Source organism: Meleagris gallopavo, chromosome 27, assembly GCF_000146605.3.
Source record: "Meleagris gallopavo isolate NT-WF06-2002-E0010 breed Aviagen turkey brand Nicholas breeding stock chromosome 27, Turkey_5.1, whole genome shotgun sequence".
NCBI classification, from domain to species: Eukaryota; Metazoa; Chordata; class Aves; order Galliformes; family Phasianidae; genus Meleagris; species Meleagris gallopavo.
Genome location: NC_015037.2, coordinates 82,469 through 95,217, shown reverse-complemented (window position 1 = coordinate 95,217; position 12,749 = coordinate 82,469). Strand labels below are relative to the sequence as shown.

Sequence of the window (12,749 nt, the reverse complement as noted above, 5' to 3'; positions counted from 1 at the left end):
CCAACTCCCTCAACCTATCCTCACAGGAGGGGTGCTCTAGGCCTCCGATCCTCTTTGTGGCCTCCTCTGGACCTGCCCCAACAGCTCTGCGTCCTTCCTGTACTGGGAACATCCTCTCTTTGCCAGAATGGCGTATCTCAGGTTTAGTTAAAACCACCGTTATCCTCAAAAAGCACACTGGTCTTGCACTGTTGCAAGCTCCGGTCAGCCCTCTTTGCCTTTACTCTATTGGGCAAACTGGGTGCACATGGAGCATGCAGCCGGTGTGGCTTCAGAGGGACAGGCAACTGCCCTCCTCACCCTTTCTGCCCAGAAAACAACCACCATTAATCTGCTAATCACCCATCTAGTACAAGAAAAGCGTGTTTAGTTACTAGCTTTCTTTCAAGTGTGCCCAGAGAATTCTTGCCAAGAATGCTGAACTAATCCTAACATAAAGACAATGCAATGTCCACCTGTACAGGAGGGAAAAAAAAGCAGTATTCTTCAGTGAGCAGTCACTTATGCACACCAACGCACCTACTTTGAAAGAGCTGGGGCTGTCAGACACATCAAGTCAACACTGATAAAGAACAAAATACAAACTGTCCCTTGATTTTCATTTTTTTTTTTCCTTCAGACTCAGCCAAACTAACTTCACTCAAATGGTGTGGATTCATAGCACAAAGTCCTTGTCAGCTCCAATATTTCTATATTAAACCCACCTGGAAACACTAAGTGAATACCCAAACAGTGGTACAAACAGTTTGAGTTGTACATTGTGTCCTGCATCAACTACAACATTACCAGGAACTACAATACCACTAAATACAAAGTCTAAATACAAAGAAGATACAGTTCTCCAAGTTCTTCAGTAGCAGAGGACACCAGGAAGACTTACCTCTAACTCCATTCCTGAAGGAACACTACCTTCTCTTTGCAGACGTACTAAAAGAAGTAACTCAATACAAGAGTCTCAATTTATTTGAAATAATTCAGTTTGAAAACTTTTTAATTTAAAATTTACAGCACACGTAGGGAGGAAACGTTTCTTGTTACAACTAAAAATTATCAGAAGAGTGCTGCAGGGTTGCTTAATTTAACACTGTCATGGCTTTATTCAAAACACAGTTGCACAAAATCAGTTACTCCAAAGTTTAAGGAAAGAGTCTGATAAGGAACCAAAACACACTATATACATACTGCCATACAAAGAGCATTGAAGTAGGACAAAACCTCTACAAAATATAAAACCCACCCTTACATATTTGCATGAAAAGTCCACCCACCAAGCAAAAAAGTTTCAAAAGTTATTTGGAGGCTCTGTATTATTTATTTTTAAAAAATGCTAGCTGTATAATTGCATGCCAAGCTGACAAATATGAAATGATGCTTAGATGGTAACACTGAGGAAAAAACAGAATTACTTTAGGAACTAAGTTTCGTGTTGACTTGTGGAAAATCAAAGGCCATAACCACCAGGTGGTCATAAAGCAGGTATATTTTAATTGCAGTGCTGCACACACATGCTGGGTGCAGAGGGAGAGGCCTCTCCTAGCCTGCACACTGTGAAGGGACGCTTTAAGGATATTTGTAGAGACATATGCAAGAATAGGAGGAGATATTACAACTGATTCTAAGAAACTAGGCGTAGATTATTCTGATATTACAATTAAATAGGAGGGGATATTACAATCGGTTTTAAGAAGTTGTTATAATAATTCTCCACCCCAGTTGCTGAGTTTTTGTGACTTGCAGGTTTTATTTCTTGCTGCAGCGGCACAGTGTGAACCAATAGATGAGCACAAGAGACTGGAGTGGTGAGAGAGAAGGCTGCATTCCTTGGCTCCTGCCCCCCCCCATCCCCCTTCCCACCCTGTAGCATCTGTTTTGCCTTTGTTCACTCTGCACCCTCTCACCTAGTTCATAATTCAGTGAAATGCTGTTTTGAAACAATTCTAAAGTAATGTGTTGCACATCAGCGTGAGGCTCAGATCTGGTAGATGTAGCAGCTGATGCACTGCAATTTGATTTAGGAAGTGTTAAGTCTGCATATCAAGGGAAAGTCTGCTTATCCCTCCTAAGCTCATTTTGCTTTGTCACATTAGCTCATTCAGTGTTAAAATTGGACTTGCCTACTGAAATGTGGCTGGTACTGAAATAATTTTAATTCAAAATAGTAAATGTTCCCCTTTAAAACTAATTTTATATGCATCAGTAAGAGATAGTTAAAGAAAACCCTGATAATGAAGTACTTTAAAAATGCACACTTATAAATATCAAATTTCAGTCATCCACTGAGATTAAAAAAAAAAAAGCAAAAAGGTGGAAAAAAACACTTTTCTGTCTCAAAGCTGATCACAAAACAACTGCCTCGAACACAGAGCCTCCACAACAAGGTAGGATGTGCACTCACCTAAGATTTCTATTCATTCAGTATTCGTACACAAACACAGGAACTTAAGATTGTGGCTGCAAACGTAGTTTTACCACTACTTTTCTAGTGTCTTTACAGATATCCATGAAAAATTGCAAAAGTTTTAGTCAGTTTATTTCCAAGTGTATTGCCATCTGCCTGACTCATTTCATACGGACACCTTTAATGGCTGGCTATGCTTCACAGCTACATGAAAAACTGTAATTTAAGGCTCTATTTGGGGGAAAAAAAAACACACAAGAAATTGGGCTTTGCAGAACAATTTCAACCCTGCAGTATCTAAACTTAAGAGCAGGAAGTCACATTTAAAAAGTCTGCTAGTGTGTGAAATATCTTATTAAATATTCACAATTAACCAGTCTGTGTGTGACGGACTTTTCCTTAGGTCCAGGAAATCTCCCTCCTCCCCACCCTTGCTGTCTCCCCCATCTTAATGACAGCTATCATCAGCCACGACAGATACAAAAATAAGTCTCTTGAATAAAGCTGTGTGTGATATTTGGTTCAGTACCTACATGAAACAATGTAAATTAGTTTTATACCAAGACTACCGCTTTAAATCCAAATAATGACTGGAAAAGGAATGCTGTATGTCTGAGCTTGCTTTGCTGTGGCGCAAATGGAACATGTGAATCCCCCGGGCAGAATTATTACGGCCTCTTGGTCACAACCAGGCTGCTAGAAAAAAGTCTGCACGTCTCCTGTACCTGCTGCCAACCATAAGCAACGGAACAAGGTTCTGCAGCCATTCAGTATAAGAAGCCTGAACGATTAGCTAGTACTAAACATGGAATTAAACATTTTGCCTACAATCAGACTTAAAAAATTTAAGAGGTGACCTGTAAGGAAAGACTACCTTGTGTGTGTCTTTCCCCCTTCGATGATTTTATAAAAGAATGTGGGGTAATCTAAAAAGTGTGCTTGAAAGAGTTACCCGTCAACTTCTGCATTAGAAATGCATATATCTTATAGCCAAGCACAATGATTGCAGAATTCCTGAAGTGACAGTGCAACAGCTAGGTGGGTGAAAGTTCAAACACTTCTTGTAAAACAGTTTAAAACTAGAGATTAGTTACTTCTGTTAATACCTACAATGACTCTATGTTTTGGAGAGAAGTTTGAGGATTACAGCCCTCTCAGTTTGCCAAGATATTTTTGGGAATATATCTCGAGCAAACACCAAACTTCTAAACAAGCAGGAAAAAAAAAAAAAATCTGAAACCCACTTATGCTTTGCAATGTTAACGTGCAAATCAGGGTAGAAGACTTTAAAAAGTTACAGGAGTCACCTTTTAAAAAGCTGAAGCAAAACACAACCTAGTTGAATTCAAACAGAATCCCTGCTAAATTCAAGACTGCTGTCAACTCCTCATTTGAAACAGACTCAAATTTGCCACGTAGCATTTCTGAGTTCAACTTTTTAAGTATAAAAACCTGAAAATCTTGAAGGAAATTCATGATATTAAATGCATGTAGGATAGGTGTTTTAACTCTGGAGAAATGATGACCAACACAGCAAGCTTGTATAAAATTAAAGAGCTCCTAATAAAACTCTAGGGGAAAAACTAGACAATGGTTTCAGTGAATATATTCTTGAAAATCGTTTTTCTACATATAGGTTCACTAACAGGCTATTATATCTTATTTGGAATGATAAAAAGGGCAAGAATAGTAAAACCACACTTCTCCTATAAAAAGTTAACATTTTCTGTAGGGACATCTATGGTACATGGAGACATACAGATCTGCATAATCACTATTGCGTGTTCTGTAACTTAAGAATCTGGTCCTACGTTGTCTATAACAAATTAATCATCCTCTTCCTCGCCTTCATCTTCAGGATCTCGTTTCCTCTTCTCCCCTCGAACGCCCTCTGCTAAGGAAAAGATCTCATTACATCCTGTTCATACACACAAACAATGTTAAAGCATTCAGCAAATGCCAATGGAAATCGATTACTGCATGTAGCTGATGTGCTCACCTCTGTCACACAAGGTGCTTATGGTTCTCAAAAAAGATCCGTTTACCTTACTCTGAATAACTCAGGCAGGCAATATTCAACTAAATATAAACTAAGCATTACAGAACATTAAATGAGACGCATTAATAACAACATAAATGATCATTAGCATGTATTTAAGAACTAAAGTATTTTTTCCATCTCTCTGAATTTTCGAAGGTGCATGTAAGGTGCAAACCCAAAATCCAGAAGTTTCTGGAGATACCAAATCAAATCTGTTCTGATCTCTCTCCACTTGAGAAACTGTTTCTTGGATAAAAATCTCTCAGCTTATTCTTAGAAATGTGCCTAACTCAGTTAGTGGACTATGCACTCTTGTGGTGGAATCATGAAATGCAATCCTGTCAAACCTAAGAGATTTAATTGCCAGCAGTCATTTCCTGCCTAATTAACCATCCTAACCACCTGCTTTGTTGTCTTTATAGACTTGAATGCTGTAATTGCAAATGGGAAGAATTGAGCATTGCTACTTCAGAATTCCAGTTTTTCCAAGTGCAAGATACATCTCCAAAAACTGCTCCATTAAGCCAAGCATACAAATCAGATGGGCACTAATGTAACGAGAAATTTCAGAAATTTAAATAAGAGAAGGAAAAACCAGCTGACTTTAAGATGAAGCTTGAAACATTTATTTTCTGAAGGAATTCAGCAACTGCTGGCTGGTAATAAGCTGGTAGTCCTACCTGGTGCCCATCTCACCACGTGGAACACAGAGATGCGCACAACTAAGCAGCCTATCTCTCAGCCCACCAAGCAGAGTGCCTGATAAGAGCACAAGAACCAGGAATTAGCCTTCTGTCAGTTCTGCAACTTCTTTTCCAGTGCTCCGGAACAGATGAGGAGCTTCAAACTTAAGGCTGGTCCTGACCCTGAAAGGTTTGCAAGCCTCAAACAAGGTGCAAGAAAGAATGAGTAACACATCTGTCCTGCTTATCTTCTGGCACTGAAAGATGAAATGGTTTGCACCCTACAGTTTCCTCTTTGGTGAAAAGTTTCTCTAAGGAAGGAAGCCACTTTCATCTCGACAGAGGACTGCAGCTACTGACCCTCCTGAGGCTTTGCCAGTGAGGGTATTTTAGTGGCTGTGCCACATACACAGTATACAGAAGTGTCCATCCATCCATCCATCTCCTCTCCCTCTTGGAAAACAAGTATTTCTGCCTGCGGACAAAATGCAAGCTCTTTCATTTTAGAAACATACTTCAGCAGAAGTCCTGGAAAACTGTCATTCCTTACTTCTTTTTATTTTACAACAGAGGAGAAAAAACACCAACCACTACAGAGCTGCTGTGCTACCTTCTCAGGCTCTTACTTAAGCTCAATACATCTACAGAAATAAACCAGTCAGTGCTTTTTGTCAGCAAAGTTCCACTCCCAGACTTGCTAGGTTACAGGATAATTGTTTTAGTCAACATTAATACTTAAGCTGAGGACCTACCTTCTTCCTCCTCGTCACCTCCCTCTTCAACATAGTCATCATCGTCGTCTTCATCCTTTAAAAAAAATTGTGAAACATTTCTAAAGAACTGCAGCATACACAAACTTTGCTTAAATGCTGATCCTAAGAAGGAATTTAAAACATTTCAGTCTCTTCAGAGTAGCAACACAAGTATGGAGTTACACTTGTAAGAGTGCAGAAGACAACAAATCACGTGGTTAGAAGAACAAAATGCACACAAAAATGGAGTTTAGATGAAGATTTTCTGCACATCCATGGGAAATGAAGCTGGTATGATGTCAACTCGCATCAACAGGAACAGTAATGGATGCGACATCATTTTTGATGTGACAGAATTTTTGATGGGAAACATGAGAGCCGCTTGCTTATAGACTCGCTTACAAAGTTTCACACGTTCTCCAACTGAAAGTCTTGAAGTCGTTAAAGAAGAGGACCAAATTGTGACTCCTGAGCCTTATTTCCATGAACCACAAGACGGCAAGAGTCTATCCATAACCTTAAAAGCCGTGTGTGGTTTTTTATTCTAGCTTAATATTCTCTTCTTGCTTCATGGCAAACTCTTACCTAGAAGGCCCTGGGACTAATTTTCATAGCTTTTCAACACCACACCAGATAACACTCAGAAAAAGTGCAGCAGTATTTACTACAGCAAAATGTAGACCTTCCTTCATCTCACTTGAAGTACCAGCAATGTGCTGTTGCTGCGTTCCCTTCTTTTAGAAGACCAACCCAACTTCTTCAGTTTTCCAACGTAAATTTATTCTACTTTATATATCTAACTTGAGTGTTTAATTGGTAGTAGAGCACAGTTTCAAAACACTGGGCAAAACTGACTCTTTAATTTACAGGGAACAAAACAACGCTGGCATCCTGCAGCCTGAAGGGGTGAGATGGAAGTGAAGCATGCCCAGCAGGCCAGCCAGAAGCACCTTCATAACTGACAGTCACCACTCACATTCAAGTCAGTACTTCCTATTTCAGTGAAAGCAACTTTCTAAAATATCTCACTGCACCTAACTTTGTTCACAATACTCAGTGCCTACAGATTTATATTAGCATAGAAGTCTGTAGGCAGTTTCTCCCTACTGTCTGCATTTGGTACAGAATACTAACTCCACCTTAACCTCACTTTACCTGAATCTCTTCTTTCATCAGGTATGAAAGACCAACTTCCTCCTCCTCTTCACCTTCCCCTAGATCCGAGCCTCCATCATCTTCATCATCTTCTTCTTCATATTCTCCTGGGGGACCGGCTTCATCCTCATCTTCATCATTGTCATCTTCGTCTCCTTCAGAAATGAAAAACACACTCAATATGTTCTAAGTTAAGTTTCATTAACTCCTCTTCATGCAAACTAACATGTGCCAGGTTAAGCTAGTTCTAACACTTCTTCCAGGTTTTTTTTGTTTTTTTTTTTTTTTAAATGCAGGTTACGTGGGAAACGATCAAGTCAGTTGCTGTAACATTTTTTCTTGAAGAAAGGCTACTGACTTTTTTACATCACAAGCTTCAGGCAAAATTTGTGATGTCTGAAGCAGCTGCATATATAAATTCCTGAAAGGGAGCAGAAAGTTATCAGTGGAAAAGCAGCTTGTCTGTAAAATCAAACCCTGAAGTACTTAAGGGTAAATATAGTATGTTGTGCTCATTTTATCTGTCTTTTAATCACTTACACTGAAACACCTACTGCTCCAAAGAGATGATCTCTCATTTCTTTTCTGTCTGGAGCACATAATCACGTTCACGCTTCCAGTTAAGTGAATTAGAAGAAATGATGAGGTGACTCTACACTTCGATTCATTTTCAAAATCATATTAATTTTCCTATCCATTTTCCACTATTGAGTTTATTTTTACATTTATGTTATAGACATTTGGCTTTCACCAAGTTCTTTTCTGCACAGATTTCCAAACTGTGACATGTGGTTACTACTCGGCAGTGCTGATCCAGCATGTGGCAGTGGCAGCCACTAGCTAATGAACTAAAGCCAGAAGAAAGCACTGGAAGCCTCTCCCATTAGAAGACATAACCCAAATTTAGCAAGTTATTTATCTGGATGCACACACAACACCACACCAAGAGCCCTATCCTGCTTGCTAACACTCAAACACATTTTAGATGTTTTCTCCTAACAGTTTTGCCTCTGATAATTATCCATTAAGCCTGGTTTCCAGAAGAACACGTGCTCCTCCTACCATCACATCAACACAGGATTTGTAGCCGCGCACTGACAGACCTATTCCTACGGGTTTCATTTCAGACTGATTAACAGCAATGAGGAAAACAAACAATAGGAATACCCTCGTTAGTGACTGAGGTCAGATCAAAAGGGATTGTACTGCTTTTATGCAGAAATTTGTAACATATTTGAGCAATTCCCCTTCATTTTGCATTCTTTCCATAGGGAAACACAATAAAAGGTGTTGTCCCCTTGCTTTGCATCAGTTCTGCTAACATACATTACTGCTGGCAATACTATATTTTAAGAATATTTCTAATCTTTGCAACAAGATCTTTACTCTGCTTCCTTACACTTACGAGGCTTCTGCAAGAACTTAAAACCTTCAACGTGACTTTTCATTCTGAACTAGTGTGCTAACACCAAACAAATTCTAAAACCATACGCCTCAAAAATAAGAGCAGAGCACAATGCCAATGCACTCAAAAAGTCACTATGATCCACGCTACATTTACATTTCATTACAGTGCACTATTTGAATCCACAGCTTATTTCAGGAACTTACCCTCATCATCATCATCTTCTGAATCCGGTGCCTCGTTATCTTCCTGGTCAAATCCATCCAGGTATGTGATTTGCTGAAGCAGATCAAAAATGCTGTCCCTGTAATCCTCAAGGTTTGTAATCTCACAGTTGAACAGGTCAAGGCTCTTTAAGTTTTTAAGATTTTGCTGAAAATAAACAAAGAGTTTATTTTTCCCAAACAACCAAATGGTGCCTCAAGTTATAGTGCTGTCATAGCCCAAATACAGTCAGGTACAGATTTTATCCCCACTGCTTTATTCCTACTCACTATTTTACTCTCTACTCGATAAAAACTTCAAGAGTTGTTTGAACTTCTAATGAGAATGCTCTTGCAGATCAACTGTACAGCACCTCTGCAGCATGGCCAACGCACCCCTGCAGGCAGACACCGTGCACACACTGCGTTACGCTTACATGAGGATGCTTTTTTGTTTGCAGAGCCTGCTTTGGTTCTCATAGCCATGCCCAAAAGCTCAGCTCCAGCAGGTTTTCAGCAAACAGTTTGATTTGACTGCAAGCATCTTAAGAGGTACTTGGTAGGACTGAGAACTACAGTAACAACTAGACAACTGATGATGATCTCTCACCTTTCAGACTTTACACACAAAGCATTTATTCTGTACAGCACTCCAACCACTTTGCTTTGTCTCATAACTGCTAGGTCAAACCACAACGAAGGCAGACAGATGACCTTTACAAGAAGCTTAAAAAAAAATGCAGTCTATAACAAATAATAAATAATCCGTATGCTGGCACAATGAGCATGCAGATCAAGCAGCAGCTGTAGGCAGCTTCCTCCTCCACCTCAGTAACCCATTGCTCAGGTGCGCTCCTAGCTGCCTCACACACAACCTAACTACTTCACAGGTTCAGTGAAAGCTTATATTTTGTCTAATGAGCAGCTGCCATATCTTCACAAACCAAGAGGATTAGCAACATGTAACTTGGCAACTTTTCTATCAAAGACAAAACAGAATCTCAACAGCTCTCATTCAGTACATCCCATCGCTAACACAGAAGGAATTTTACAGTACTATGTTTACAAGAATTGTGTCTAAAAAGCATGACATTGAGTTAATCAAGTCAGGACCAACTGGATCACCGACAAAGCTAAAACACCTGAGCTAGCAAAGGAAAAATAACAGATAGCACGTACAATAGATAAGAAATTTCATTTGGGATGCCTTTAGTTGTGCTGAAAAGAAATAAAAGTAGCTAGAATATATCATGTACCTTTGTACTTCATTTCTTACACTACACTAGTTTAAACCCAACGTTGTTTCATCTTCCATACTCAAAAAGATTTCTCATGTGAAATCCTTGCACCTGTTTCCACCATTCTACTGCAAAAACTTAATAAAAACCAGTACTTATTACATTTAAATTTTCAGTTGCCCCTCTCATTCCATACTTACAAGAGCTTCCACAGTGCCAAGATCTTTGATTTTGTTGCCACTTAGATTTAGATATGTGAGATTTGGACATCTTTCTGCAAGGACCTCCAGGCCTCCGGAAATGATGTTGTCACTCAACTCCAACTATTGCATAGCAAAATTAAAGGAATTAAACGCTTGGTTTCTTTCCATCAGATTCAGCAAGCACAGTTTTTAACTTAGAAGCTTAATCACAAAGTTGAACACTTCCCACAGTCCCACAGTGCTAGCTAGCTAATATTCAGCTTACAAAATGTTCCTTTAAACTGATAATTTTAGAAGTCCTCCTGAAAACATCATGGGCTCGGATATCTAAGCCTGTAGAACAGATAATATTGGAACTCACAGCACGTCTTTGATCAGCAAGCAACATGTGCTGTCCTGCACTGGCTGGGCAACCAAGCGTCTGCTGTTGACCATCAGCCAACTCAAAGACACGGCCAACTTTCAGTGAGCAGACAAAGTACTCACTGCTCTAGGTAGGAGCCATTGACTGAGACCAGTTTGGCCAAAACTAGCTGGAGATGCCCACAAAACCTTCAAATGTTAATGTAGACCAGACTAGGACACTGCACTGCCTGCAATCTCACAGCGGTAACACGCAAATCCTTGAAGACTCAACCCTCCAGATTTCCTTTCCATCTGTGGGTGTTGGACCAGATGACCTTTTAGGATCCCTTCCAACTTAAATTATTCTATGATTCTGTGAAATCCTGCTGTCTGGGCAGGTGAGACACGTACCTTTCGGAGCTTACTCAACGTGGGCAGCTTGGCCAGCGACGTCAGCTGCACGTTGGCCATGCTAAGAAACTCTAGTTCCTTAAAGGAATCGTTCAGACCTTCAATCTCCCCATTGCTGGACTTGCAGTTATCGAGCACCAGCTCCGTCACCTTCAAACAGGATATCAAGGCAGCTGAGTGAGCACCATTAAACCACGCGTTTAACCGAAACCGCAACTTGGTGACTGTTAAACGTGTTTTGGAGGGGTTGTCTGGTGGTCTTTTTTTATAATTGAGACCAGAGTTGTGGCCTGAAGTTGTTGACACCAGCCTACTTGAGAAGCACGCGACAATTTCTCTTCCACTGAGCACATTTTGGGCAGCTGTTTCCATAAAATCCAAGCAGCAGCTTTGCTGACAGACGCTTGTAGGGCTTCCCACAGTGCCAGCACAGCACAGGTCAGAGCCCAGCTCCAGCACAGCACTGCTGGAAATGAAGGGAACCTCTCCACAGGGAACCTGCTCTGTTAAAGGTGGGCATCCCACCAGGCAGGTCCTGCACATCAGTCAGGGCTAAAACTCATCAGTGGTTTTCCATATGAGTGAACCACTAACTCATTTATCAAATCCAATCATTCATTGCGCATATTTGAGTCTATAAAGTCACTCCTTCTTTCCAAACCCTAAATCTCCCGGCTCCCGATTATTTTAGCAGTGAGTTCTGCAGGTTAATTAAGCCCAACTGAACAACTTCCACTGCCACTAAAACAATGAGATAATCAATGCAGGGGAAGCAACAAGGAGCAGCTAATTAATTTAAAAATCATTTCATCCTTTGTGAACATATCCCTCGTTAGAGAGGACATTAATAAGGCCACCACTCCACTCTCCTGTACGCTTCCAACTAACATGATCACAAAGCTGCCGCCTCGTGCAGCAGCAGCACTTGACTCGCACAGCTTATCGACTTCGAGCAAAGTCTCAACAAGGGTTTGTTTTTCATCCACATCACATAGACCTGGGGGTCACCATGCCTCCCGTGCGCATCTGCACCCAAAACAACACAGCCCTTCTGTGACCCTTGCAGCTGAACCGAGGCGGCACGTGCTGCTGGGCTGAACAAGCAGTTAAGTGCTCCTCTTCCACAACCCCTGTGCATTGGGCTGCTCTCTTCATGCACTGCGATACCAAACCTGGACTTTAGTCCTGAGGTGGGTCGATGGCGTCCTGGCTGACCTCGCTGCAGAGCATCCACAGAAGTGTGGGCAGTTGGAACAGCCAGGCAGCGGGTGCAAGTCAGAGGATCACAGAATTGAAGGGGCCGGGAGGGACCTCCAGACATCGCCGAATCCATCCCCCCTGCAAAGCAGCCCCCCACAGCAGGCTGCACAGGCAGGTGTCCAGGTGGGTCTGCGCTACCTCCAGAGAAGAACCCACAGCCTCCCGGGCATCCCGTGCCCAGCACCCAACCACGAGCCCGGCACCGCTGCCCAAAGCAGCATGGGTGCCCCATCCCCGGAGGATCCCAAAGGCTGTGGGGGGGCCCTAGACAGACTGAACTGGCAAGGGGTCCGCGAGGTCTCCTCCAACCCAACCGTGCTGCGATTCCACGGCTCCGATATTTAAGGTTCCCTTCAACCGAAGGGGTTCTACGGTTTCTCCCGCCCTGCGAACTCGGGGCTTCTTTTTAATGTTATGATCGATAGCATTATTTAATGGAAGTTTCCTTGGAAAGGGGAAGCGGCGGAGAAGGAGGAGGCGCCGCAGCGCCGCTCGGGACGTTCGCAACTCGCAGCGGGGCGGCGCCCCGGGACCTCCTTCGGCAGAAGGAAAAACTAAAGACAAATTAAATCGAGACGACCGCGCCAACGGAACGGCAGGACTCCGGGCTGCAGCTGAAGTCGGAACTCGGAGCGCCGCGACCTCGCGCGCAAGT

At 41.8% G+C, this 12,749-nt stretch overlaps 1 protein-coding gene across 2 annotated transcripts; it reads right to left on the bottom strand.

Moving 5' to 3' along the window:
• Positions 1 to 945: 945 nt before the first annotated feature.
• On the bottom strand, positions 946 to 11,010 carry ANP32E (acidic nuclear phosphoprotein 32 family member E). Of its 2 annotated transcripts, none has more exons than XM_003212772.4 (6): positions 10,835 to 11,010; positions 10,076 to 10,198; positions 8,641 to 8,806; positions 7,030 to 7,184; positions 5,875 to 5,929; positions 946 to 4,292 (listed from the first exon to the last, which is right to left on the bottom strand). In XM_003212772.4, exons 1-6 carry the CDS (start codon positions 10,892 to 10,894, stop codon positions 4,225 to 4,227), a joined length of 627 nt encoding a protein of 208 aa, XP_003212820.2. In that variant the 5' UTR covers positions 10,895 to 11,010; the 3' UTR covers positions 946 to 4,224. The 2 variants fall into 2 exon arrangements, with proteins under 2 accessions (XP_003212820.2, XP_010722130.1); XM_010723828.3 differs by having other exon boundaries at positions 946 to 4,289; positions 10,835 to 11,008.
• Positions 11,011 to 12,749: the final 1,739 nt, after the last annotated feature.